This window comes from Trachymyrmex cornetzi, unplaced genomic scaffold (assembly GCF_001594075.2).
Source record: "Trachymyrmex cornetzi isolate Tcor2-1 unplaced genomic scaffold, Tcor1.1 scaffold468, whole genome shotgun sequence".
Taxonomy (NCBI): Eukaryota; Metazoa; Arthropoda; class Insecta; order Hymenoptera; family Formicidae; genus Trachymyrmex; species Trachymyrmex cornetzi.
In genome coordinates this window covers 529,395-556,593 of record NW_017299487.1, presented here as the reverse complement: position 1 = coordinate 556,593, position 27,199 = coordinate 529,395, and the positions used below count along the sequence as shown (strand labels likewise).

The following is a 27,199-nucleotide window of genomic DNA, read 5'->3' as shown; positions in this document are numbered from 1 at the left end:
GGACTAATTTAAAATCTGCTAAATGTATGTTACGATATAAGCTCGGATTTGCACTCCTATTCATTTTCGTTTCCCGTTGGTAGCGACATAAACTCCGAAGGAGATTTTGTAAATTATGGTGTCACACATACATATAAAAATAGCCATCTATTTTATAATAATCATGTACAAAATATATGTTGGTATTACTTCCAATATGCTCAACGTAATGATCTATTGTAGCACAACAGGTGGATCACAATAAATCATTCTCATGATGCGCCAACGTGCGTAACGATTATTCATTAGGTCTTTTGGTAATAAATAATGTGCTATCGCAAATAGTGGCGATTTCACATATGTGCGATAGCATAATAGTGATTTTTTGTGACGTCCATATTACGCAAAAAAGTAATTTTTGTCCGAAAGAAAAAAGATATAATCCTCTGTTGTTAAACTTTGATAATGGAACTTCTCTGGCAAGAAAGGAAACTTTTACGTATGCTCAGTACTATTAATATAAATGTTTAAATTCGCTAACTAATTGTGTAATCTGAAATCAAGTATATACAGTAAAAACTCCATTATTAATAAAAATTAAATTTTACTAAATTACAGCGGACATGGAAAAGAAAAATGTACAAAAAAATTAAAATAACCTATACAAAAAGTTTCTCATTTTTCATGCACATTGTTTCCTATTTATTTTAACATAAAAAATATAGGTAATTTTGAAGATTAAAATAATAACATATTGCTTGCTCATTAAATTTGTTATTCGTACTTTAAATAAATATTTAAAATATATAATTATGTAATTTTTAAAAAACGTTTTTTCAAATATAAGATTTTTACAAGTAAAAATCTCTACATTTTAATATTTATTTTAATCTAAATAAAAGATTAAGAAAAGAATAAAAGGGTAATAGATCTCATTAAAATAGACTATTAAAATAAAATAAATAACTCACTCCCCCCAAGGTTGTTGTGCTGTCGCCCGATGCCTCCTAAGCCTCCTCCTTTTCTCACATTAGAGTTCATTGCACTTACATAATATTCGTGAAAATGTGGACAATTACGATTGCGCGGTACTTTTTACGGTACTCCCGAAACGATTATTATAATTCAACAATTACGCGATACTTCGTACAATATTTCCGAATCGATCACGCATATTAAGTTTTTCTTTCGATAAATTCTTTGTAAATGCAACGTTAATCTGTAACATACAAGTATAAAAAAAAATTATTATTGCAGCGATCAAAATATTTAATATTAAAAAAAATAACTATTATATTTTGATCCTCCAATTTTATATTCTTACTTTAAATATAAATATTTAAAATAATTATAATTTTAAAAAATTTCTTTTTCTTAAGTATAAGATTTTATATTTTTGCAAGTAAAAGTCTCTTTTGTTCTAATTTTTATTTTTTTAAATTTAAAGATAGAAAAAACAGTAAAGAAATAATAGTCATTTAATATAACAACATATAAAAAGTAAATAATACTCACCCTAAGATACTTCGACGTCGCCCGATGCCTCTTAGGTCTCCTCCTCTCAGATCAAATTTATCTCTTATAGAAAACTCGCGAATATGTTACGGACAATTACTTTGTACGACACTCCCGAAGCGATTATTATAATACAACAACCACCCGACATTTCCGAACCGATTACGCACAATTAGTTTTTCCTTCAATAAATCCTTTGTAATGGCAATGTTAATCTATAACATATACAAATATAAGAAAATATTATAGTATCGCTCAAAAGAATTAATATTTAAAAAGATAATAATTTAGCTCATTAAATTGTATATTTGTAAATTAAAATGGAAATATAAAAATGTTTCTTTTTTTCTTTATCTCCACATTATTACTTCTGTTAACTCTTCATAAATAAAGAAATTTTTTAAATGTTAACAAATAGGAAAAATTTTTACACCAAATCAAAAGTATATAAAATATTTAAAACATTTAATACAAAACATTTAATATAAAATATTTAATAAAAAACAACACAATACATGCACAAAAATGTGAAGCTTTTACTATACATATAATCTTGACGCAATAAATAACTATCTATAAAACAAAATGTTAAAAAAAATTTATGCCTAATATTACATTATTTATAAGTATCATCGTATATATCGTAATTCTTGAAAAATTTAAAGCCATTATAAATATTTTCAAACTTTTACCATACGCATACATTCTCGAACTTACATTGTCATGCTTTAGGAATGCTTTTTGAAAGTTGTCGAAAGTTTCTGTCGTAAATCATAGTCTATGTATATGGGATCGCACCACAGAACAGTCATCACCTCTAAGCCAGAAATTTTACTCACAACCGCAAGCACGTGGCTGTATTAAAAGACTAAAACCCGCATATATTAAACATCGAATTCCTTTTTTATTTAAAAAAACATATAAAATAAGAATATTATTATCCCATTTCTTTAGAATACTTACGCAAAAGTCATTTATTTATTAATATTATTAACTAATTAACCACAGCCAGAGAAAATCATTATGAAAGCGCAATTAAATCTTTGTGCGCTATTCGTTTCTGGAACGAATGAACGAAAGAATATATCAACTTTAGCACATGTATCGGTAAAAACATTTTCGTTCACTTACAAGCTAAGTATCTCAGTTCTTCCTAGCATTATTTGTACCAGCTCCTCTTATCCTTCATTCGATCTCTCGACTTTCGTGCTCAAACCTTCGTTCTGCATTCATCAATATTTCTCGCTCTTATTCGCCAACACCCACGCTTTGTGCTGTGTGTCTGGGTCGCAATTAGTGAGCGGTATGACGCGCAATTGCAGTGACAGTTATATCGCATGGCGTTAAAACGCATACTGAAAACGTACTAATTCATATTCTAATCATGAAATCATGGGAAAGCGAGTTTATTTTCATTTCCTTCATAAACGTTGTAGCTCTTTAATTATTTCTTTGTTTTATTTATTTCAGACTAACGTAAATTAATCAACTGTATATTTAACGATCTTTTACTCGATCGTTTGCTCTATTTATAAAACACAGAATATTAAATGGCACAAGTGCAGCTGTCATAATTCATAAAAATAGGAATAAAAGATTCTTTATTTATTTATCATTTCAAAAAGAAATCTCTTTAAATGCGCAGTTAGTTTATTAAATCCAATTTAGCACAGCTCTCCTATTTGCAAATTATAAAATTTAGATTTTATGTTTGTAAATTAGCGTTAAGTTTTCAACATAATTAGCGCCAATTACTACTTAACAAAAATTAAAACTGATTATAGAACTGTTTAATATGGAAAATTAAAACAGAGCTATTATCATAGAATATTAAAAAACGTTGATAAATCGTGTAGGCTATTTTTTAATTAACTCATATATGCATACGTATGCGAATTGAATGCTTTATTATTATATCACATGAATTTAATTTAAATTTAAATATTCAAAAGTTGCGAAAGAGGCATCACAGCATGAAAATTAAGGATAGATCACCTTTAAAAATTCAGCAAAGGGTAAGAATTATATGCTGAGAGTTATACGAGAATTTTAATATTAATCAGAATATAGAATTGATGAACAAGAGCGCGATAATTAATAAACCACGACTTAATTGTATTTAGTTAACCGATCAAATTGGATTGGGCAAGATCACATTTTCTCGTTTCCGCTCCAATGCGTCACCGGATAAATCCACATTAGTGATCTGGGTTAACGAGGAGGTAACACTGCAGGTATTTAAAGTGGCTTGCAAATGTATACCTTCATATGTTAATCAAAAGAGAATTAGGAAAAGATAGAATTATATTCATAAAGAGTAAAGCTTATTATCTGTAGAAGTATATAAGAGAAAAACAATGGACACACAACACACACAGTGTCATAATATAATCTGCAGATGGACAATTCTGTTCAAACTTTTCTGTGATATCTCATACGTTATAGAAGGAGACATAATACGATATCAAAATTGCAGAAGCGTAAAATCTGCAAAACACATCACTTTTATTTAAATTAATGACGACGCATTTCCTTGAAAAATTTCTACGATAAACCGCAGTTATAAAAAAAAATTATGTTTTTTTACACTTCATTGATTATATGTATACACAAAATGCTGTGTAATAGATTGTAAAGTTTCATATCGCTGCATTTAATGGCGGGAAATTTTAGAATGAGATTCGCCCAAGTCTAAATTGAACTTTCATGAAAACAGGAAAGATTTCGCGTTGCTAGAGATATAATGTCGTTTACAGTGAAAACAAGTTTTAGAAAATCTACGAGAAAAGTCCTGAAACGGACGGGGAAAAGAATGAGAACGGGATTTAAAAAGTGGACTGATTCTGCGAGCGAAAGCTCGATGATATTCGCTCGATTGAATCTATTTGGGGTCATTATTTTTCAACTTTAAAAAAAAGAACAATTTATTTTCCAAAACAATATAATACACTATCAATGCGTGTTTATACATACTTTTTTATACGCCTTTTCCTCGCAGAGAATATTAAATTTCAGAAAAAATCGAACTTTTATTCCTTTCATCGACGGTAACTGTATCTCACTGTGAAACCGCAGCTCTTTATGTAAAATAACATTCTATACATTCTTTGGCAAATACAAATTGTAAATGACTGAATAAAGAATTTAAAGTACATATATATATATATATACATATATATATACATATATATACTGTGGCACGGTCGGTTGCACTTATTAAATAGTACGATTTTACTAGTACATAATATAATAAATATAACAATAAGTCTCATCAAACTTATGCGGAATTTAATACTTCTCGACATGCGCGCATACTTGGCTGACAATATTTTTCTGCTGAATTATATCCTGCAGAATCCAAATGCGAAAAATATTGCAAGTGGTCTTTCAAGCAAGACGGGGAAGATACTGTGGAAAGTAACGTCGCTCTATAAGCTTGGGAAAAATTACCACGTATGTCAGTCTACACGTTTTTCTACAGCATATACTGTATGCTGCACACGTAAACTTTGTAACACGTATCCTTTTTCGCCAGATCTAGATAAAGCAGGGTATACGATAACGAAAAGCTTCAAACTGTGCGTATTAGTCAGATTATGCTATAACTGCTGTAAAATAGAGCCACTTTAATTACGTAGCATTTACTTCCGCAATATTCTGTATTACATCCGAATCAATTTTCAATATTTAACATGACCATACAAAAATTGTGCTTTTTATAAATTTTACCTCGATATATTCTTGCAAAAATTCAGGCAATATAAAGTTTCAACTGGATATGTTAACATTTCACGTGTATTATCGACAAAAATGTCTGCCATGAATCGAACAGCAATGGTTACATATAACATATATACACGTTCCTGGCGAAAACCATAAATTTTCAAAACAGTTTTACAACAATTCGAGTATACGCAAGCCAACATTCAAGTTTATTGTGGCAAACTTCACGGTTTTGCTACATTGACGTTTTTGTGTGACATCAATTCTCATTTAATATAACTTGCAGATGAATCAATAATTTTGTAGCGACACAAAAAGTACTTGCAATTTCAGTAAAATAACCCAACCATAACAATTCGTTTCCTACATACGTCGTACGTTGATGCAATAATTACGACTCGTTAGCGTTTGAAACTAATTGTTTCGCGAAGTTTGACGCGAGTTATTTTCACAGAAGAAAGCTTTTCCGCGGAAATGTCCACAGGAAGAAACACTAAAAGGTAACCGAGAGAATTTTACCATCCGAGACTGCAATTGTTAATGTGAGAAAATATCTCTTTGGAATTATTCAATTAAAATGCTTCTTCAAGAATGTTGAAGTAAATTCGTTCACGTGATCTAATAAATTGTATTAATCGAATTAATTCAAAAACAGAAATAGAGAAGCAGAAAAATATTAATATATTCACAGACAGCAATCAATATCTTATCCAAGAATTGGAATAGCGCCAATCAATTAGTCACAGAGTCGATAATCTATCGTGCATCTCAAATATTTATGAATATCACAACTGCCACGAAATAAGGACGAGGAAATTGCAACGGAAATTATTTCTGGAAATAAAATTTTATATATGCACTTAGTTGAACAGCTTACTCTTAAATAAACAGAACTCGCGCACGATATTATTGTAATATATACGTACTAAGTAAAATCAAATAAAAAAAGTATCCTCTAAGTAACTACTTCTGGAAAGAATTAACAATAATATTTCTCGAGAATACGCTGGAACGGAATGCCAGCATTGCTGATCTTATTATACGCAGCAAAAGTAAAAGCTCCTGAGTTGAGTAATAAAAATCTTATATTATCCCGGATATCACCAGACAAGAAGTTTACTCATAACGCGGAATATAGCGCCGGATGTAATGTAGTGATTCAATCTTGAATAAATTCAGCGAGGGTACAATGTGAGGGTGCTCATGCAAACTCCAAGACCAAGGAACACGTTCAGAATATAAATTCAAGACTATGTAATGCACGCGGCAAATTCCTCTTCCTCTCTGCGTAACTTCTCCTCAAAAGATAGGAAATTACGAGGATTCCAGCAAAAAAATAAAGATTACGCTATCCGTCTCACGAAAAAGTCATCACAACTTTTTGTAATGCACCATATGTGTCCTTTCTGCACCATTTATCTTCATGAAACTATAAATCGCGTAAATTCCTTGTCGTCCATTTCTGTTTCTCAATTTTGAAAAATCCGTTTTTAAAGTCACGTCACGCGTGATTGTGTTTTACAATTTATAAACTTAAATATAAACGTTTGTACGATTAATAAATTGCTTTTTTTGCCAACTGAAATGCGACGCATTAGGAAAACCTTAATGGCTTTAATAGCCATTAGAGATCTAATGGTCGAGAGAACGTTTTACTAATGTCTAATGGATGCAAGACTTATGGTTATCGAAATTGCTCAGATCTCAAGTCTAGTGTATTGTAGTATAATGTGCAATAGTGAAATTATTTATGATAAAATTAATACGAGTTAAAAAATAAAATTATGTTATACTGAATTTGTTAATATATTTTCTTTGAATTACCGAAATTTTTAGCAAGCTTAGGTCAATTTTTCTTGTTTAAAAAAGACAAAACTACTTATTCTGAATTATAAATACTTAATAAGATATATCAGATTCTTGAATTATATCTTAAATAAAACCCAACAAAACTTTAATTTTAAACTTGATTTCAAAATACAAATTAGTAAAAACTAGAAAGCTAGAATGCGACAAATAATAACCTTTTTTTGATATTTAGAAATATCTACGAAAAATATGTAGATAAAAAAATTCGTAGATTAAATAACATGCGTTTAATCAGGCATATCTTGTATATGTCAAAAAGTCACAATTTTGCATTATATATATATAATATGCTATCATTACAAGAATACCTAGCAAAGAATTTAGAAATTCCACAATAGAGAAAATGAAATTATTCAGCCAATAAAACTTTACAATTACAAATTTATTGCTTGTACAGATGTGAATAACTACTCTATCTCTAAGTTTGCTGGAGATGCTTCGAACTTATTCATGTGATTAGTTGAACTATATATAAACTTCTTGTTGGAAAGTTTGACAATAACGCCGCCAATTTCACGCAATCCTTAATGCTTCGCAACTGTTATTCCTATTGGAATTACATCTGGTATTGACTGCATCCTAAAACGCGTATCTGTCCACTTCAAAAATAAGTAGCAAACATTATTATACATATTTAAATCTAATTTCTCAACGTCATTAACAAGTTTTATTTTATAATAATAAATATTTGTATGTATAAAAATAGTGCTTTCATCATTAACCTCCAAATTTGGATTAAACCATATTTATAATTAATCTGTCTATCATCGGAAAATTGAATATGCTTTGGAAGAGCATGCATCAACGACACGCCACTTTATGATAAATTTAGTTTACGCCTACTCTTTGTCCTCTTTGAACGTCATTTTCACTATAGCACGGTTTTTCTAGGCAAATATCATACTGGATTATTATTCACATATATAGTTTATGTACATATATTTATGGCACATCGAAGCAACGGCATGACATATCAACGAATCACATACGTAATGAAAAGTTTTAAGATCTTTCATTCTTACGGTGAAATTATTACCAACTCTATTGCGGATTGATAAATTCTACCTCGTACGTTCGCAATGTAAAAAGTAATTAAATATAAATATTATTCGAAATCAAATAATTTCATGATAATCTCACAGTCAAGCTCCTTGTATTCGCGTAAAATAAAAAAGAGATATATTTACTTCAAGTTTAAAATAATTTTATTTAATTTCTAAGTAATATATTTACATAAGTAATTAATTTCTCTTTTCTGTTTATAAAACGTTATTTCTTCACATTTAATTTATTCACATTGTGATATTTATTGCCTTATATCTTATCTCGTCACTGTGACATTTGCATATTCTGTTTTCTTTCTCGTAATATGAAGAATACACCGAAAATGATAAACTATTATTTACATAGGTTTTCAATTCACTGAGACATAAAAATCGCAATTCTTGTATTTTTCCGGGATAAAGGAATAAAATATGTGAGCTTCGACTCGAAACAAGAGTAATCAATCACAGAAACAAAGAGGATTATATCAGCAATAATTTTTTGTTCCGAGATAAAAAAACTTGCGGCCCATTCTTTCATATATTTTTTCCAATAAAAGTTGAAATATAATTATTTCACTTCCAAAGAATATGAAATTTATGTTTACATCTTTTTCAGAGAATATTAGCGACGTATAAACGGAAATCTCGTAAAAAATTAATAAATATAATATGTTGTAAATTCTTGAAAGAAAATCGTTCTGCTTGTCATAATTGAAAAAGACTTGACAAACAGATGTATTACAAATTTAAAGATATTTATCTACTTGAAACATCTACTTTGAAAAGAAGAGAGAAGTTTCTACGTGTCGTGGATATTGATATTTAGGTATATTGAAGCAGACTATTCTTTTGAGCTATTTCAGAGAAATAAGCTGTATCTTTTGCATCAACAAAACTTTCGTTCAATTTTTTTAGAAAAATACTTTTCCGTACTAAACCTCCGAGAAACTGAAAATAAATTGCTTATCGACATATCTTTCAGTCTGGAAATTAAAAACTAATACTTTAGTCTTGTATAAAGCATGTTACTTTTAACAGGCATAACAAAATCCTGTTAACCTGTCACTAAGCTGCATTAACCTTTTGAGGCCCCTTTAGAAACTCGACAGCGGAACCACCTTTTTCGCCACTCAACGCCATGACAATGACAAAAAAGTTTTAGCCCTTAAAATAAAAAAGTCGATGAAAAACATGTCGGTCCTCAGAAGATTAAGAAATCTCTATTGAAATTAAAGGTGCAAGATATGAATCATTTATTGCTTCAAATATTTAAATTTTATACATTTATATATAGAACATTTATTTACCAGTACGCTTTAAAAGAATATTTTATACATATTCTTTTATTATTACTATAATTAACTTCTGTTATTAATATTTTTTTTCTGTTAATTATTTTTTTTAAGACATTATCTTTGTAAGCAACATTTTATTTGCGTCCTGGTATTGTGAAAGAAGAAAAGAAAACAAAAGTTCTTGGGAATTATATGGCCGGGGACGTATTTAGGTCTCCAACCTCACGTGTTACGATCACGTTTCTACATATCGTTTCGTCTCAGCAATTTCGGAACAAGATTATACTCGTAATGTTCCGAAATCCAACCTTCAAAGAACATAGCGTGCATGAACAAGCAACATTGTCACGATTATTTCGCGGTAGATGGGAAATTAATAGACTGATGATACTAGTAAGAATTAATGAGACTCACGAGAAGAAATTACGATTGATAACTACCTCGATGACAGAGTAGAGGATCTAACTCACTAACGAAGCCATGTTTCATCATGACACCGCATGACGTTAGAAGCAAACCAATTAAGAAGTTGTTGCTTAAGTCAGTAAACAATTGAACAATTTTGCATTCCTGAATACGTTTAGTAGATAAATTTCATGTACAACCTAGGAAATGTTTAGCTAAACCTTGACCGCGACCTCTCAACTTCGAACTTAGAAGTGGCAAATTAGCGGTTTCTAAGTTCTAATTTCATTGATGATGTAGTTAAAGGTCAAAATGGGGTTTCGTGTTCGTGACCTAAAGAAAGATAACAAGAACGTAGAGCGGAAGTGGCGGAAGGTGAGAGAGTAGGCTGGATAAATCATGTAGTTTATCTATGATATGATCGAGGTTGCCCTAATTAATGGAGTGCATGATAAATGATTTAAATGACCTCCTTTAGGACTAAATAAAATCTAACCGGCATAATGAGAATTATATTAGTTATCCACAAAAATATAAGGCTACATTTTTCTTTTTACTTCTTTCCAATCTTTTATCTGGTGCCATAAAATCAACCGCGCACTATTCAGTAAATAACACCAGAGATTAAACGTCGCAATCAAATTTTAAGCAAATGTAATCTTGGCATGTACAATCAATATCTATATTCCATAAATATTGATTGTGATATTTGATAATGAGTAAAAGCAAGAAGAAATTACATTAAAAGAAGAAATTACACTAAAAGAAATTTCCTGCCTCTTGAGATATTTGAATAGAAATCCAAATCTATAATTCTCAAGATGAAACCGCAAATGCGGCCAGATGAACAGATAGCTAGACAGTTATAATGTCGATTCTAATCTCACCCTTATATACCGGCGTGTGTCTTTCGTGTACGTAAACTAGAGGCACAGAAATGCCTGAGTTCACATTCGTACATGCATGTGCATAAACGCGAGTGTGCCTACGGGGTCTGCCGGTGCAACGTCGTATGCAAACCCGGACCGAACATCCCGCCTGTCTCGAGACCGGTATACGACGAACTCGTATACGTAAGCGACGTAAATACCTTGGCATTCCATGATGTTGAGGCAATATGGACTACCAACTTCCTGCGGCCATATACGTTACGTACATACCGCTTGTATTCCGATAGCGTGCCAAAATGTGGGAAATGCAGATAGAGCTGTTAACCTGCACTTGCCTTTACGCGACGGGCAGTCGAGAAACGTGCGTGATAATATATAGACTCTATTACAGAAGATGAAAACTTGTTGATAGGACGAAAGGATCTCTTCCGAACGTTCTCACGAAGACAGAGTTGAGATCGTGAAAATTTTATCAACGTAACTAGATTATTCTCCCACATTCTATTCTTCAAGTATATACAATTCCTTGCAGGAGGACCAGCACGCTGTTCAACAATCATAAGATTCTCTCACAAAATTTTGCTTCTTGATACGAACGGTCGTATAACGCCAAGAGATTTGAAGAGGGATGATTATTTCTTTCACATAAAAATGTTCTGTAAAACGAGATTTTTCACACCGGACTAGCCGACCTATTTAGATAACAGGCACGTCGTAACTATCATTTTCTGGCAACTAGAAAATCTCGTAGGCTCTCCCGAATATGCACTAAGAGGAGAAGACGTGTTTCTACTAAAAGACTAAAACTTGATAGGACAATTTAGCTCAACGCGCGGAAGTGCTATCGACGTCTGAAATAGCAGCAATATCTCAAAATGCACTGTTTTATTAAAACAGGAAGTTTTCACGCAGCGGATTGATAAATCGACTTTATTCTTCTTTAGGATAGTTTAAACTTTATATCCTGAATTTGCGCAGCCAAACATCCAAAGCTCTATATTTTGTCAGTAAATATTTTTTAGATATTGAAAAGATATATTTATTTACACAACGCTTTCCACTGTCATCGTTCAAAAGTACCTTTTTCCTAAAGTCTTCAGATAAATTCTATCTTCATAAATAATGCCATTCCTTATCATCTCTTATAATCGAGAAGTCCACTAATCTTACTTCTTTGTTAGAGGATGGCAATTTTTTTTCTTTTTTCTCTAATTCAGGTCATCTCATCTTATCGCGTAGGCTTGAGTAAACGATCAGGCGCTCCCCTAAGCATAACAAAAAATACCTGCCTACGAAGCTGTTTTTCATTCAAGATAACGTTTCCCTTTTCCTTCGCGAGTATTGTATTCGGTCGAAATTTTTTTCATGCCTAAGCAAAGTACCCCCAAATGATTTATAATAGCAATATTCGACAAACCGTCACGGCAAAAATATAAGGATGGATTGATAAAAACCGGATAAAATCGATCAGGGAAAGGTACGTCGAATCCTGCAGAAGATATCGAGAGAATAATGAGAATTTTATCTGTTATCGCAACTTGGAGATGGCGAAAAGTAATAGATACTCGATGACAGGCTGATTTCAAATTGTGATCAAACAATTAGTTATTTCACATAAAATATATGCACATTTGATTTTAATTTAATGCAAATGTATCACGAAAACTAATTGATAAAGTTTAACAATAATACGATAACGTATAAAATTGATTCGATTTCGTGAGGAATCGTTGTACCGCCGCAAGAGATTAACTGCATTTCGCAATTTGTGCTGCGCCCTAACCACATCAGCTGGGCAAAGCCTTTACGTGCGCGCATTATCCCGCATTATCTGCCCCTGACGTCCGGCGATATCGCAAATTCTCGATAATCTACCGTCCGCTGTTATTACACCTACATTTCGACCACAGACAATATCCGCATCGTCAATGTTCTCATGAGACAGTACAATAAGCGTTCGTGCAATTGTTCTAGACTTAAAAAAACACGAAAGAAGTGTCGAATTTAAAAAGAATGTATCTGCAAAGGATTTTAAAGAAATTAAAAGTTTGACTACGGAAAGAATACCTTGAAAATCGAGAATAACTATTCGACTTCTTTTTTTTTTTTATTAGATAAAGGCTCTCACAAATATTTATTTGCAATTTATGTAATTTGTCAAAATCAACATTCGGTAAAAATAAAAAAATAGGACGGAGTCTGAAAGGTCTCTCGTATTTTAAACAACTCTTTTGATACCATTAAGGCGCTTTTAGTATTACTAAGAAAAAGATACAGAGATAACGCTCCGGTGACCATGAATTATATACCGCATATGGGAAAACCCTTCTCATATTTTCTTTGTCCCTTGAGGCAAACACGTTAAATATTAATGAGAAAAGTGATAATGAAGCTAAAATGTCGGTACGATCAAATATAATACGCAGTACAAGATCTTTATTTCATTTTATATAATGTAATATACATCACTGTATTTAATTACAACTTTTATTAAAAACAATTATTATACAAAATAATTTATATAGTAAAAATATAGTCTATTCTTTTTCTACATAAACAGTAATATCCGTTAAATATATACTGCTTCGAGTATAACGCGTAAAAATATTCCGTGTCACGTTTGTTCACTACTTCGCGAAATAATTTGAATCCCGGGGGTAACCGAGTAAATCCAACTATGGAACGCAAAGAAATTTGATTCTTGTGAAGATTCTCTGTGTTCTGCAGCAATTTTATGTCTCTGACGAAGCGCGAACATCGCCAACTGATTCCCAGCGCGTAGAAATCGCACGTTGAAACTGGAGCTACGAGTGCTAGCTATCGATTCCAAGCTCACTGAGCGACGAGCCAACCAACATGCATTCCAATTCAAAGATAAAAATCGTTCGTCATTCGGTTTCCCAATATAACAAGTCGTCGAAGCACTCATCAGAAATGACAGCGATACATATTGATGAAATGTTGCGCAACAAGACCTTCCTGATTGTGTTCTGTAATTCTATTACCTACTCGTAGTATAACTACAGAATATAAGAAAAAAGATCTACTCTAAAATAGAATTTATATAAATTAAAATTGGGTTTTATTCTCTATTAATTTCGTCTTCTCTCAATTATAGTGCATTTGACAGAATAGATGTTACGAATAGGAATCAAAATGTAGGTATATCGAGATCTGTAAAGTCAGTTCAAAGGTGAATTTCCATTCAGTTGCAGAACAAAGGAAAATGTCGGCCGAAGTGAGAGCTGGTCGACCTACCATGCCAACGATTCCGCACTCCAAAAGACCAACGATTTTGGTATATCCGACAGGTAAGTTATAAACACCATGTTTCCAATACTAATTCTCAATATTACGCTGAAACTAAGCTCTACTTTATTACAAGAAATGTACGGCGACTTATATCATGTTGGATGTCTTAAGAGATGCGCTAGATTCATTTTGAAGACACGGTATATTAACTACGCGAGGGATGACGTTTAATTAGACGCTTGTGTATAAAATATTAGATCACGCTCGCGGCAATGTTAAATTACAAACGAGTTGTTGTTATATTCAAATAAAATAAATATATTTATATAAAATAAAATTATAAAACAATATGTATTTTATATATTGAATATTGTCTATATAAAATAAGCAACACTGCAAATCAAGTTTATAATGGCATGATATTTATTTGGAGGTTGTAATATTACATTTATAGAGAAAAAGGAAAATGCGAAACATAACAGCGTTTGCTCCAATGTTTTCGTTAATGGCGACTACATTGTTCTCTCTCTTTCTCTCTATATATTTTTTCCTCGACTCTCTGACTAAATACAAGCATATAATATCTATGCATAATACGTAAGTACTCTCTTGCAACGGCACATAAATGCACTCGTATAGAAATAATACCGGTCGTACGAGACCATTGGAATAAACATAAAGAGGACAGAAGAGGCTCAACAGCAGATTGAATTCTGGCCTGAACATTCCAATTCCATGCACTAACGACGGATATTTTTAGTGTAAAACTATGATCGACGTGCATATAGCCGATTATTTCTATTCAAAAGCAAATACTCGATAAATTCCCAGTTAAATCCTTCTCTCGCTCTTTTTAGCACAAATAGACTAGACTGACGTTATAATGAAGCATAAGGGGTTTAGAGAGAGAGAGAGAGAGAGAGAGAGAGAGAGAGAGAGAGAGAGAGAGGCATCGGATTGATAATGTAATTAATGCCAGCCATTCGTTATACGGCGAATTACGAGAAACACGAATCCACTAACAAGTTAGTGGTTAATACAATAACACATACTGTTATCCGATCATCGTTCGCCGATGAAAGGCTCTGCCTGTTTACCTCCACCGTACAGTGACGTGTGAATTGTCATATATGATGTGTCTGACAAGGGACCATCTCGGTTTGTACAAGTTAGTGAAAATCATTGATATCAGTAAAAGTTGACAGCATAAAATCTTATCAATGATTTTCACTAACTTGTTGTACAAACCGAGATGGTTCCTTATAAAGCAAAAAATTTTACACACAGAAAAATATTCTATTGCTAAAAAAAAGTGATTACTTAATTTATATTCTTTCTTTTAAATAATATTATAATATCTTTGATAAAAAATATTTTCTTGATAATGTAATCTTAAAATATATATTGCGTTTAAGGTTGTTCACACGTTGGAACATACGATTTATGGATCCTTGTACAATTTGAAGCAATTTTGACTATCAATATATATAGTTTTTGGCTCGTAGCTATGGTGTATATTTTAATTTTTGATTTATTGAACCGCTTTGGTATATTTTATATATATAATTTTAAAATATATACTTATTAAAAATTTTACAAAAATTCATTATTATGTCAAAGCAAGAACTAAAAAAAAATTTTATTTTATAAAATTAATTAAAAAAGCGACTTTATTTAAGTAAATCGAATTTGTTTTAATTTTATAATCTTGATTAAAATATTAAATTTACTAAGATTCTGAATATATTAAGTAATTATTATTTATCTACAGTACGTGTTTTTCTGTGTATATTTTCAGAATTCGAAATTAATTCTTTTTCAAATGCAATTAGAGATTCACAATTAATAGACTATTGACATTTAATAAACCTGGAGAGCACTTTTTCAAGGAGTAAAGTGCTTCAGCAAGGTGACGGAGCTATTTGTGTCACAGTTTTCTGTTGGATTAATTATAGTTGACGTTATAAAACTTTAGAAACTTTGGACTTCGCGCAATCTGCAATCGGTGCTTCATTCAAATCCCCACAATAGCTCTAATTTGCAGCTACAGAGCAACTACTAAAAACACGAATACATCGATCCAAAAACACATCCTTAATTTTGAGAACTACGACGAACGGTAATATGCGAGACACGATAAGCACACAATACAAGAAACGTGACGAGCACATGTAATACGCGAAATATGGAATATCTAATTTTTTCAGAATATGACGCATGTAATCTTTAGAAGAAATTATATGTACTAATAGTAATATCCCTTATCAATATTTTTAATAAATAAATTAAATTGAAACAATTAATGTAAATTAATGTACATGTAGTAATAAATTAAGATTTATCTTTCAAATATTTACTGCAAAAATAATTTAATGAAGTCGAAAGTAGAGTTGTAATAGCCAAAAGTTGTGTTGTATCTCATTCTGTAGAAGTTGCGCGCTATCTTGATTAAAAGTTCTCAAAAGAACCAAGCTTTTCTTTGCATCGTGTAAGAAGAATAGCATATACTGTAAAAGCTAAATCAAACTTTATGTATTACATACTGAGAAAATAGCGCTTAATCCAAGAGAGAACTGGGACACTTTTATTGAGAAATGTCGACATTACTATATTATATATGCGTTGTGTAAAAAGTTTTAATCGAACAATTCTGTCGTAATAGAGACGGTTAGGATTTAAGTTCTTTTAAATACGAACGGAAAATCTAATCAGTACCGTCTTAAATCTTATCTTATAAGACCCACTAATTCGATTTAAGCAACTTCGCTTTTATTACACGCTTGAAATTTTCATGAACTAATAAACTTTCGAGAATGCCCTTTTTGTCTAATGATGTAAATCTGTTTTGTGAACAGGAATGTACGAACCACTAGTGTGGTATATGTATTTCATTAAAGATACTTATATACTCATAAATAATAAAAATAAAATTATGTAACTTTTCGTGTGTATATATAGAATCATATTCAAATCTATTAAATCAATTATCATCAACAATTAATGAAATAGATATATCAGTAATTGACATATTAATAATTTGATAAGATAAATCCAATAAATTTGATACGTATAGCGTATAAACGATCGTGATGTTATCAAAAACAATTCTTCAAAAACGGGGTATGTAAAATATTGCATCACTATTTTTCGCTCCAGTATTTTAAACCTTGTTAAATGGTCAAAATGACTCGTCGAAAAACATTGTTTAAGTTGTTAAAAGCTTCTACGTCGCTAAAGAAGATAAATACTTTACATTTACGTTGTAGACAATTACATCGTTGAGAATTATATACGTATATATTATAGCAATAAATCAAGATTAATATTGTATTAATTCATTTATAAATCCTAATGCACGACCAATTTACATCTTTCAGTTACGCCGGAGAGCATAATCATACCTATCGTGTCCTGCATTCTGGGATTTCCGCTGTTGGCGTTAATGGTAATTTGCTGTTTACGGAGGAGAGCAAAACTCGCCAGGGAACGAGCTCGGCGAAGAAACTGTGATTTGGATCATGGAGCATTGAGCCTCGTCCGTTTCAGCCCGGTTCATCGCCTAGGTGAGCACCCACCGAGTTTAAAAGTAAAACTAGGACACGCGCTTACGCGGAACAGATATTCGCTGTGTGAATAGAAACACTGAATAGGAACCAAATCGCTCGTGCAAGATTAAATGTGACGCTAACCAAGCGGATAGTACGTGCAAACCAGCGCTGCGAGAAAATTATTAGAGCTATAATACATTTTTTTTTTATGTGCGGGAAACTCTTCAATATTTTTCAAATTAATTTCATAAACCGTATCCAATATATATTCAAATAAAATAAATATATTTATATAAAATAAAATTATAAAACAATATGTATTTTATATATTGAATATTGTCTATATAAAATAAGCAACACTGCAAATCAAGTTTATAATGGCATGATATTTATTTGGAGGTTGTAATATTACATTTATAGAGAAAAAGGAAAATGCGAAACATAACAGCGTTTGCTCCAATGTTTTCGTTAATGGCGACTACATTGTTCTCTCTCTTTCTCTCTATATATTTTTTCCTCGACTCTCTGACTAAATACAAGCATATAATATCTATGCATAATACGTAAGTACTCTCTTGCAACGGCACATAAATGCACTCGTATAGAAATAATACCGGTCGTACGAGACCATTGGAATAAACATAAAGAGGACAGAAGAGGCTCAACAGCAGATTGAATTCTGGCCTGAACATTCCAATTCCATGCACTAACGACGGATATTTTTAGTGTAAAACTATGATCGACGTGCATATAGCCGATTATTTCTATTCAAAAGCAAATACTCGATAAATTCCCAGTTAAATCCTTCTCTCGCTCTTTTTAGCACAAATAGACTAGACTGACGTTATAAATTGTAAATTATTAAAAAAAAAACATATAAGAGAGATGTATGAAATATTATTTCTGGATCTAAATTATATATATATATATATATATATATATATATCAAGACAACAAATTATTTGTTAATATTAAAGTAAAATACTATAAAATTCGCAAAACCATTTTTAAAGCCGCACATAAAAACCACTGTGCTAAACGAAATTTTTACGATAAGCGGAAATAAATTTCTTATCCGGAAAACCGGCACGCGATATCGCAACCAAACGAATCTATCACGTCGTAATATCAAAAATTGGATCTTATATCGTTCATTGATAATCCATTTCTGCGAAGTGCAACGCGATGGGTAATATATGCGACACCCCGGAGCGCTATTTCTCTTGTAACTGTGCGACACCTTATCCGGACACGATTTCATGTGTGCATGTGCATTTCCGCGTGGTTGGGAATAATCATCAGGAATGGCCGCGTTATTATCTCGCCACTCCTGTTTTCGCATCTAAAATTTGCTTTAAATCGAAAAGTTTTTGTTATCTGGCATCCGGTACTGGCATCCGGTACTTTTTGCTGCGAGAGAACAGCGACGTAGCTGCAAATAAACGTCGTTTTCGCATAAAAGCATTTGCATTGTTAATATACCCACAACATCATCCATTTACATATTGCTTGCGGGAGTATCGGTAAACAATCGTATAATTCGATGAACTAATTTATTTGCGTTATCAACCCTTTAAATCATCTGCATAAATGCTATGACTTGTAAAAGTGATAGCATCAAATCCATTGTATAAATTATTTGCTTTTAATTTAGAATTGTGATGGACAATTTAATATGTACGTCAATATGTACGTCAACGAAAAAGCTTGATAGAAAAATGTTTAGTTTTTTTTACTTATAAATGAACGTATTATTTTAACGAACAATATATTCAGTACATAAATGCATAATTAATAAAATGAACATTTAACATAATAATGTAATAATATTTACAAATAATAAATATCAAATGCGTCAATAAACATAGCGAAATTTATAAATACAATGGAAGAACCTAGAATTATCTAATAAATACCTTTTTATAATTTTTATTACATAAATTGGTGTAAATTTATTTTTATTACTAGATATACCTGCATTTTTAGAATTTCTCAACGTAACTTAGAGCTGAAGGTAATAATATATTACTGCCAATATTAGAAAAGAAACTTTTATAATATAATATAAAAAGGATAGAGTATTAAAAATAATACGTGAATTCTTTTTCAACTGAATCTTCTTATAGTGAGGCTTTTTTAATATACATATCTTTATTTAAAATTTAACCTCTCTGTGCGTATTAGAGCAAAACAAAAAAACTTTAAAGACGACGCGATCTACTTGAGTGCGGAAAGACAGATTTATTTCTTCACGTACTACTAATACGGTCTCTTCCAACAGCTAACAAAAAAGTTTTTTATGTCTCTGCGTGGACGATCTACGACGTAAGGTATTGTACCCGTTGCAACCGCCACAAACTCTCAATTTACGACAATCCAGTCAACACTAGATAGTAGACGGTCGTTTTATATCACTATTTAGTGCACACAGTAGACGAGGCATAAAATTTACCGTCTGCAATGTTCTCTCCTAACAAAAGATTGTCTGCTAAAAAACAGAAGATAAATACTTCATAAATATCACATGAGCATAATGTATAATTTAACTCTCACGTTTTTCTAGTGACTATTAATTTTCAGAGATGATTCATAGAAAGAAAAGATAAGTGATATATGTATATATATACATATATGTACACACACACATATATCACTTATCTTTTCTTTAAAAAAATCTGCATGTAATGCTACCTACAGATTTTTTAAGAAACTTTAAACCTGATTTTTTCTTATCACAATTTAATCAAATAGCATCTGTTTTCACACTATTTCATAATTTTTAATGTCGACTATTTTAATAATTAAATGTTGAATTAATTACGAATAAATATTAAATTATTATGTATATAAAACTTTAGAGTGAAAAATAAGATTTTATTATCTATTCGTATCTTTAGAGCTTATTTTACGTAAGAATGGTTGCTTTTATAATTGCTTAAAGCAATTTAACAAATTCAGATTTTATTTTTGCGTTCATGTTAAAAAAAGTTTGCGCAAAGAATTAAAGTCAATTGAAAATTTATCGAAAACATCACAGCATGAATATACATTGTATATTATCGTGACATGCGACATTTATTAATTATTTATTTTCTCTCATTTAAATACCTTTCTGCAATTAAAATTTATTCTCCTAAATGAGAATACAATTATTACGTGCATCGAAACATACAAAAAATAAATAAAAAATTTTAACACAGAGAGGTTAAATCGATTTAATCAATTGTTGTATCAGGAAACTCTCCCTAATTCTAAAGTTAAAGAGGATTAAATTTTACACACAGTGTAAGCTTAAATCAGTGTAAGCTTAAATTATCTAAATATTTATTCTTTAAAAGTAACTTTTATTTTTTCATGTAAAGGAATGCATGTATATATATTTATAGAATAAAATCATATGATACAAAATAATCCGCACTGAAAGGTTTATTTGTGTTGGCAAGCACAGCATCGAGAGAGGATTTAGGTAAAATACAACGTAGTTAATAGCATCGCTCGATTCTTAGAAATTTGCTCGGATGTATAATTTACAGTAATTTCTTTAGCATTTGAAAAAAGAATATATTTTTTATCTAATGTGCCAGCGCTTGTGACTTGTATAATGCCATAGGATAATCAAGTTAGAACGTAATTAGGTTTATATAAGAATGAGATAATATTAATATTATTCAATACGCGATTTTTAGTAAAAATATTGGAATAGACGACATATTAGGAAACTTTACTTATTTCCATTTTTATTTTACGGAAATGAGTTTGACGCAACGTTTTTTTTTATTCCTAGATTAGATAAAAAAAATAAAATTAAAGCTATATTAGATTGCATGGTTCGTTTGTACGTAAATTAGTTTAGCCAGTTAGGAATCTTAGAGATTCTTGTAGTTAATTTAAGTAGAAATTTTCAATGTCGCGAAAGCTTTGTCAATGGCAAATCAAATTTCCGCCAGTGGATATTCTTCGAATTTCAATAATCGCAAGCAGAGCAAAAAAACGAATAAAAAGAAGAAAAATATTTTAATTTGCTTCGTATTAAACACATTCGCGTCTTGTCTTTAATCGTCATATATAGATAATGAGTTCTGAAATGTTATTCTTAAATTGTTAAAACTTTCAACTGATAGTGCGAATGTGTTCAAACAAAAGTTAATGATATCAACATTTTTTTAATAATATGACTTACATGTTATCGGCATTTTCGCAGCTGGCATTGATCGACCGGCACGTACCGTATCCTTAAGAGGTGATAGAGGGTCCCGAGCCTTCTCATCCCTGGAGTTGGACACCGTCGTCGAGGAGCGTTCAGATCCCGAGCAGAGCACTGCTCTCGAATTAAGTAGTCCTGACTAGCATCCGGCTTTGGCACCGTCGAGGTAATAACGATGAGATACGTTAAAATTATCCCGCCTCATTTATAAATTCTCGTAAAAATATTGCTAATTACACGATACGAATCTCTCTAACTTCAAATCAGTATTTTCTTCAAGAAATGTAGTTTTAAAATTAATAAAAAAGAAATGTCTCGTCTCTACGAACGGCTGTAGAGAAAATAATTGCATCGAATAAAAAGTTTGTATGGTGAAACTTTATGCATTAATAACTGTGTACGAACTCCATCCGATTTGCGGATTAAGCAACTAATACTTTGTTTATACCGTACAATAAAAATAATACTTGTCCGCTAATTAACAATAACGTGACGCGATCAGAATTATATTTTTTACAACAAATATATATGAGTGGCTGAAAGATTACAAGAAAACGCGAACGTTGTACAAAGCTATGTTTATTTTTTAATTTATCTATTCTTTCTTTTTCTCTCCTTTACAAATTGAATTTTTATTCGAATTATATGAATCATGAACGCGGAAGATGCTAGTTGGACAACAGCTATACCTAAAATCAGAATTAAAATATTAATAATTAAAATACAGAAAAACATAAGTTACAATTACAATATCATCGTTAACTGCTCCAGATTAGAACGTCTGTCCCTCTTCCTTTTTTTGCCAAGAATTTTTCATATAACGATTTCTCATTTTTTCCCCCTCATATTCATCCGTGATAAAAATTTCTGATTAACTTTGAATTGATATTTCTTTCACAAAAGCGTCGTTTTAAAATGAATAAAAAATTATCCCACCTATGAGTCTTTATTCCGAAAGCAATCTCGCCAATCGAGAAGCAATTTGAATAATGGCGTAAAGCCTTGTGTCCACGATGCTAGAAATCGGTCCGAGATCTCGGACAGAGAAAAAATTAACAAATCACATTTGAACAATTTGATCACATGACCATTGCGATTGGTCAATTCTTTCTTCATCCGAGATCTCGGACCGATTTCTAGCATCGTGGACACAAAGCTTAACAATTGCACACAAGCCTTGAAAAATTCACGAATTATTTGTCGTAATTTTCGAATCAACGAAAAACGGACTGCCCGCTAATTAACGGCCCTCAAGATGCAATTAAACTCGGTATTTTTGAAACGAGAACGCACTGCACGATCGAATAAAAAACAGCAAAAATCCATGAGCGTCACACGAAACTACATTTACGCTTTTTCTTTCCGTATTTCCGCTAGCAATATGAATTTATCTGCATTACGCGAATCATACGTTTTAAGAGGAATGCGCTGATTGGTCGACGGTTAAACGTGAGAAACAGTCAAAACACCGTAATGGCGCCAAAACACTTTATGACTTTTTCTTCTCCGATCCTCTTCCATGTAAATTTTCTCAAAAACATATGGGACTTTTTATTACACGTAATGAAATACGGATTAATGTTTCTTTCAGAAGTGCAATTTGAAAATTAATAAAATCTTACATGTGACGCCGATAATAGTCGCGTCGATCGAGAATAAACAATTCGAATGGTGACGTCTGTGTTCTCTACCAATTGCGCGTAGCCTTTAAAAACTCGTTAGACCGACGAAAATCAAATAGCTCTCTAATTAGCAGCACCTGCAATGCAATTATAAACTCGATATTTCTCGAAGAGAACGCGTATAATTGAATAATGATTCGCGAAAACTCGAGCGCGCGTCACACGAAACTGCATTTCTCTTATATTCTTATTTCTTCCTCTTCGTTTCGCTAGCAATCTGAATTTATCTGAATTACGCGAATAACGTAGGAGAAACGTGCTGATTGAACGACGCTTGTACTTGAGATAATTACAATTGCGCCAAAATACTTAGATGTCTTTTCTTCTCCTTCTCTTTCCTATTCACTTTTGGCGTCAAAAATAATCTAAAAAATCGGGAGGGGGGGGGGGTTTTTTTTCTCATCCACTCAATAAGAGCAACTCAAATAGAACACAGAAATCATAATAATATCCCGGGAAAAAATGTTTCATATATTATTATATATAATTATATTAAAAAACTAACATATTTTATATACAATTATATATAAAAAATATATCTCTATATATATAAAATTTTTCCCGTGATCACAAAGACATTGTCACATGTAGTAATGTTATTTATCACTTATAAGTTCATTTTTAATTATCAAACGACTATGATATCATGATTTAATTATTATTCTGTATTCTGAGAATAAAAGTAAATTTTTTTTTTACAAAAATACGGTACTAGAATTAATAAAGATTATTTTACCTACGAGCCTCGTGCCGAAGGCAATTGCGTTAGTCGAGGCTGATTCTATAGTGGCCGCGAACAGCGAACTACATGCATTAATTGCGCCAACTTGCGTATACGAACCTCAACCGATTGACGAAAGCGATTGATGCTTTATTAGATCGATTAGACGAAGATCGAACTAGCTACCACTAATGGCAACCGCAACGCGATCGGACTCGGATATTTCTCGAAAAAGATATCGAATAAAGACTGTGAAATTGGTCATCCGATACCGCGTTTTCTTCCTTCTTCCTTCCGTTAGCAATCTGAACTCTGAACTTATCTGAGTTACGCGACTCGTAGGAGAAACGCGCTGATTGGACGCGACGCCGGTACCTAATAAAATAATTACGGCAATATATATAATAACGCCAAAATACTCTCTTTCCTCCCCCTTTCCTTTCCGATGTCGTAAATATTCTCGAAACCGTGATAACTTCTTGTTTCTCGCTCGTATTTATTTAATGAGAGCAATAAGTCTGTAATTTTCTTTTATAACAAGAATACGGCCAAATTAATACCAGAGAATTAATAGAACGAGATATCTCACCTTGGAGCTTTGTGCCGAAAGCAATCGCATTAATCGCGGATTGAATGGCGGAGCTATATACATTAGCAATTGCCCTAACTATGAGCCTTAAACGATTCGATCGATGCTTCGTTAAATGAACGAAAATCAGACTAGGCTGCCATTTAATAGGAAAACGACATGTTCGGACTTGATTTTCGCGAAAATAACGCGTCCGATCGAACCAAAAAATCACGACAAACCGCGAGCGTTATATCACTCACTTCTGCCAACGCAATTTTCGTTTAGCACGTAACGTACATATTACGTGCAAGCACGCTGATTGGTCGACGCAATTGTGATGTTTACAGTTTAAATATTGGAAAGGTCATAATTTTCGATTCAAATTATTCAATAATGTCCACTTCTGCCAACGTAGATTAACTTTAATCTCGATTTAACTTACTTTTTATTTTGTTTCTAGTTCTAATAAGAATTAGGAAAAGATAACTAAAATGAAAGTTAATCTATACTGGTAGAAATGAACATTATACGTGGATAAAATAAATTAAAATTCTTCAGAATGGGATTTCTTTTATACTGAATAAAAAATATCGATATATGCTAATTTCTACCACCTATCTACTCTCCTCACAAATATTCATTAAATCTGACAATTTTATGACTGATAAATATTGATGATATTTTCAATACATTTTGTTAATAAAACTTTTTTGTCGAGAGCATGTATAAGAATATAATAGAATATCATATAAAACAAGAGCCTAAAATATATATACAAAGTAAAATGTAAAAAATGATTAAATTTAAGAATAAAGTAAAACGATTGATCAATACATCAATTATTTACGCGTTGTACAGATATTTATGAGATTGAAGTGATCATGAGACTAATCTGATCATTTCAGATTGTTAGAAAATCAAGACTAATCTGATGTCTCGATACTGTGTTGAAGTCATCTGACCGCTCAAGATTATGATTTATTAGAAAATCAAAACAAATCTAATGTCTCCGTGCTATGTTAAAGTCATCTAAATATTCGAGATTATGACTCGTAGAAAGTCCGAACCAATTAAAGTCTTCGTAAAGTGTTAGGGTGTTTTGCAGATACGGTTGCATTTATTCCATTTTTACAGGTCTCCACGACCATCGAAATCTTTGACGGTGCCGTTGCCTGTGGATCATAGTCCGCTGTGGACAGCTTTGACACACGCTAATGCGGTCTCTGCGGCGTTAGGAGACACCTAGCAGGAGGTGGAAGACGGCAGCTATATCAAAAGCCTCGTCCTAGATCTGCCAATCATTTACTGACCGGCCTCTCTGAAAATGTCTCTTGGAGCATCGGAAGGAAGTTGGACATCTTTACTCAAGCACTACCATATCGCGATAATGACTGTGTGAAAATCAGAAAAATATACAATGCTTTTATGTCAGAGAGAGAAGAAGTAAATAATAAAACAAAATTTACAACAAAATGATGTTCAAAAAATAGAGCATCGTATTCCTTTCGTGTGAATGTGTGCGTATGCATGTATGCTGCAACTAAACATTATGACCAACGTGAAATTTTGTACTATTTGCTCGTGATATTTGCGAGTAGAGCTTTTTACACGATAGTTAAAATCCAAAACGTACGCGGTCACTGTAGGAAGTAGCTGGTCTACAATACTAATACATCAGTGTAAATACAGATTTTTAATTAATGTACAAACGAAATTACATGAATAAAGTTATTATTCGTGACTGTATTATGAAGATTGATACTGTACACAAATCGTCGTTCAATGTACGCTTTTGTGTGAACATCCAATTATTCTATTAAACAAAAAATATAACATAACATGCCATATCTGCCTTTCTATATCAGATTGATGAATAGAATGATTTTCGACAGTCAAGGATACGTAATAACTAGGGCCCGTTTTCAGCGACCGTTCGACTTACTAGCACGCAGTGGTGCTCCGCGCGCAACCCGGGATCGCGCCCGAACATCCGGGCCCTAATAATAACATAAATTTTACAAAGTCAATTTGTAATTATAGCTATGTAAATAATCGACGGTTAAAATCCAGGTATTATGCGTCCTTTTTTCGCTGCCTTTTTCAATTTATTGTGTTTTTTTTCCTTCTTCCTTTTCATAATATTTTCTCGTCGCTTTTCTTGCCTTTCCTGCATAGATTTCTGTACGTTATCTAGCCTGGAATTCCATTTATTTGCGCTGTGTTTCTTTTTCTGTTCGTTCCGTTTTATAGTACGTTTCAGCAAATCGGGATCATCTTTAACCTGTCAAATAAGTATAATATAAATGCATTGAAAACATAGGAAACATTTATATATGAAGAATAAACAATAATAAACTCACAATATATATTACAATATAAAAAGAATTAGCTAATACAAAAAAAAATGAATATAAGATATTTATAAAATAAAACCAATTATGTATTTTGTTAGACATTGCGATATTAAAAAAGAAAATTTTCATATATATATATATATAT

The 27,199-nt window shown here is 31.8% G+C and overlaps 2 protein-coding genes across 5 annotated transcripts in view; one reads left to right on the top strand and one right to left on the bottom strand.

Moving 5' to 3' along the window:
• The window catches only part of LOC108764965 (uncharacterized), a 36,242-nt gene extending 10,289 nt beyond the window's left edge, over positions 1–25,953 (top strand). For 3 of the 4 annotated variants that reach the window (XM_018513409.1, XM_018513406.1, XM_018513405.1), the window contains 4 exons: positions 13,932–14,033; positions 17,352–17,537; positions 21,724–21,892; positions 25,835–25,912. In XM_018513409.1, coding sequence (XP_018368911.1) covers positions 13,949–14,033; positions 17,352–17,537; positions 21,724–21,869 — 417 coding nt within the window. In that variant the 5' untranslated portion in view covers positions 13,932–13,948 and the 3' untranslated portion in view covers positions 21,870–21,892; positions 25,835–25,912. Of the gene's footprint in view, positions 1–13,931; positions 14,034–17,351; positions 17,538–21,723; positions 21,893–25,834 lie in introns of all 4 variants that reach the window. The other variant, XM_018513407.1, reaches the window with a different exon arrangement.
• Positions 25,954–26,546: 593 nt separating this feature from the next.
• The window catches only part of Surf6 (Surfeit locus protein 6), a 1,809-nt gene continuing 1,156 nt past the window's right edge, over positions 26,547–27,199 (bottom strand). Inside the window, exons 4-5 of the mRNA XM_018513404.1 lie at positions 26,708–26,981; positions 26,547–26,609 (exon numbers count right to left, since the gene is read on the bottom strand). Coding sequence (XP_018368906.1) covers positions 26,760–26,981 — 222 coding nt within the window. The 3' untranslated portion in view covers positions 26,547–26,609; positions 26,708–26,759. The remainder of the gene's footprint in view (positions 26,610–26,707; positions 26,982–27,199) is intronic.